Raw genomic sequence first — 1,142 nt, 5'->3', positions numbered from 1 at the left:
GGGCAAAATGGAAAGAGAAGTCTGCAGAATCTTGCCAGACTGCTGCTCAGCAAGTGTGCTATGAACTCTTCACCATTTTGAACTGAACTATCAAAGAGGGGTTTGGGGGCATTTTCTTGGTAGGTGTACCCCTGTGTTACAGAAGCTGTATCAGGAACTTAACTATTTCCCTTTTCTGGTCTTTTTTTTTTTTTTTAGATTCCAAGATGAATTTGGATGATTTCATCAGTATGAATCCCAAAGTGGGATGGGGCTCAGTGTTTCCCCTTGCGGACTTTGTGCATCAGTTTGGCAGACAGACTGATTACAGCTATTCTTTGGAAGGACAATGAAGTGAACAAAGAAGTTCTCCCTGCTTCTGAGTGGGTGTATTTTGTTTTGCTGCTCTTACATTGTATTTATGCTTTACGTTTCTTTACATGGAATAAGTGTTTGGGCAAATAGAATACCCAATCAGAAATATCACAAACCAAATAAAAACTTTTATTTTGATTATATAAGAATGAACTTAGTTTTTAATATGTCAAATCAAAGGCAGACATCCCACCGTAAGCATATTACTTTTCCATCTACCAAACTGAAAAGAGTATTGACATGCTACAGCACGTAACAAAAGCTTTTGGAAGAATATATGAATAAAACACCGAACAGTGTAGCTCAAATTGTTAAATGTAGCCACATTTTAGAAGTGAGATACGGTATGTTTTCATTATGTTATGATTTCTGTCACTTACATAAACAGATGGTGCATGTCAGTTTAGTCACTAACGTTATCAATTAGGCTTATTTAGCAGAAGCCTAAAGGCCAGACCCACAGAGGGAACACAGATTTAGTAGTACAATCTTGAAGTCCCAAGCAGCATGTAAAACCAGGTAAGTGTCTAGGTTTCCGTGCTGTCTGAGAGGAGAATTAAATGCCTGCCATTTCAGTTAAACTGTTCTCGTGCTGACAGTTGCTGGAAGTTGCAGTTGCTTTTACTTCTTATGCTGGCTGTGCATTCTCACCTGTCCTCATGTCCTTCCACTTGGCATTTGTCTGGCCCCATGGCAACCCGGGGTAGGAAGCTAAACTGACAGAATGAAGCTTTTTGTTGGTTTTTGGGGTTTTTTTGGCCTCTTAGCTCCTTGAACTGGCTTGCCAT

General features: G+C 39.7%; 1 protein-coding gene across 1 annotated transcript in view; it reads left to right on the top strand.

Annotated features, from left to right (window-relative positions):
* NTAQ1 (N-terminal glutamine amidase 1) overlaps positions 1-496 on the top strand; it is an 11,597-nt gene extending 11,101 nt beyond the window's left edge. The window contains exon 6 of the mRNA XM_010164598.1: positions 199-496. Within this exon, the coding sequence (XP_010162900.1) occupies positions 199-332 (134 nt within the window). The 3' untranslated portion in view covers positions 333-496. The remainder of the gene's footprint in view (positions 1-198) is intronic.
* The last annotated feature ends 646 nt before the right edge of the window (positions 497-1,142 follow it).

Source organism: Antrostomus carolinensis, unplaced genomic scaffold, assembly GCF_000700745.2.
Source record: "Antrostomus carolinensis isolate BGI_N321 unplaced genomic scaffold, ASM70074v2 scaffold24833, whole genome shotgun sequence".
Classification (NCBI taxonomy): domain Eukaryota; kingdom Metazoa; phylum Chordata; class Aves; order Caprimulgiformes; family Caprimulgidae; genus Antrostomus; species Antrostomus carolinensis.
The sequence above is the reverse complement of the archived record's forward strand: the minus strand, read 5'-3'. Positions and strand labels throughout refer to the sequence as shown.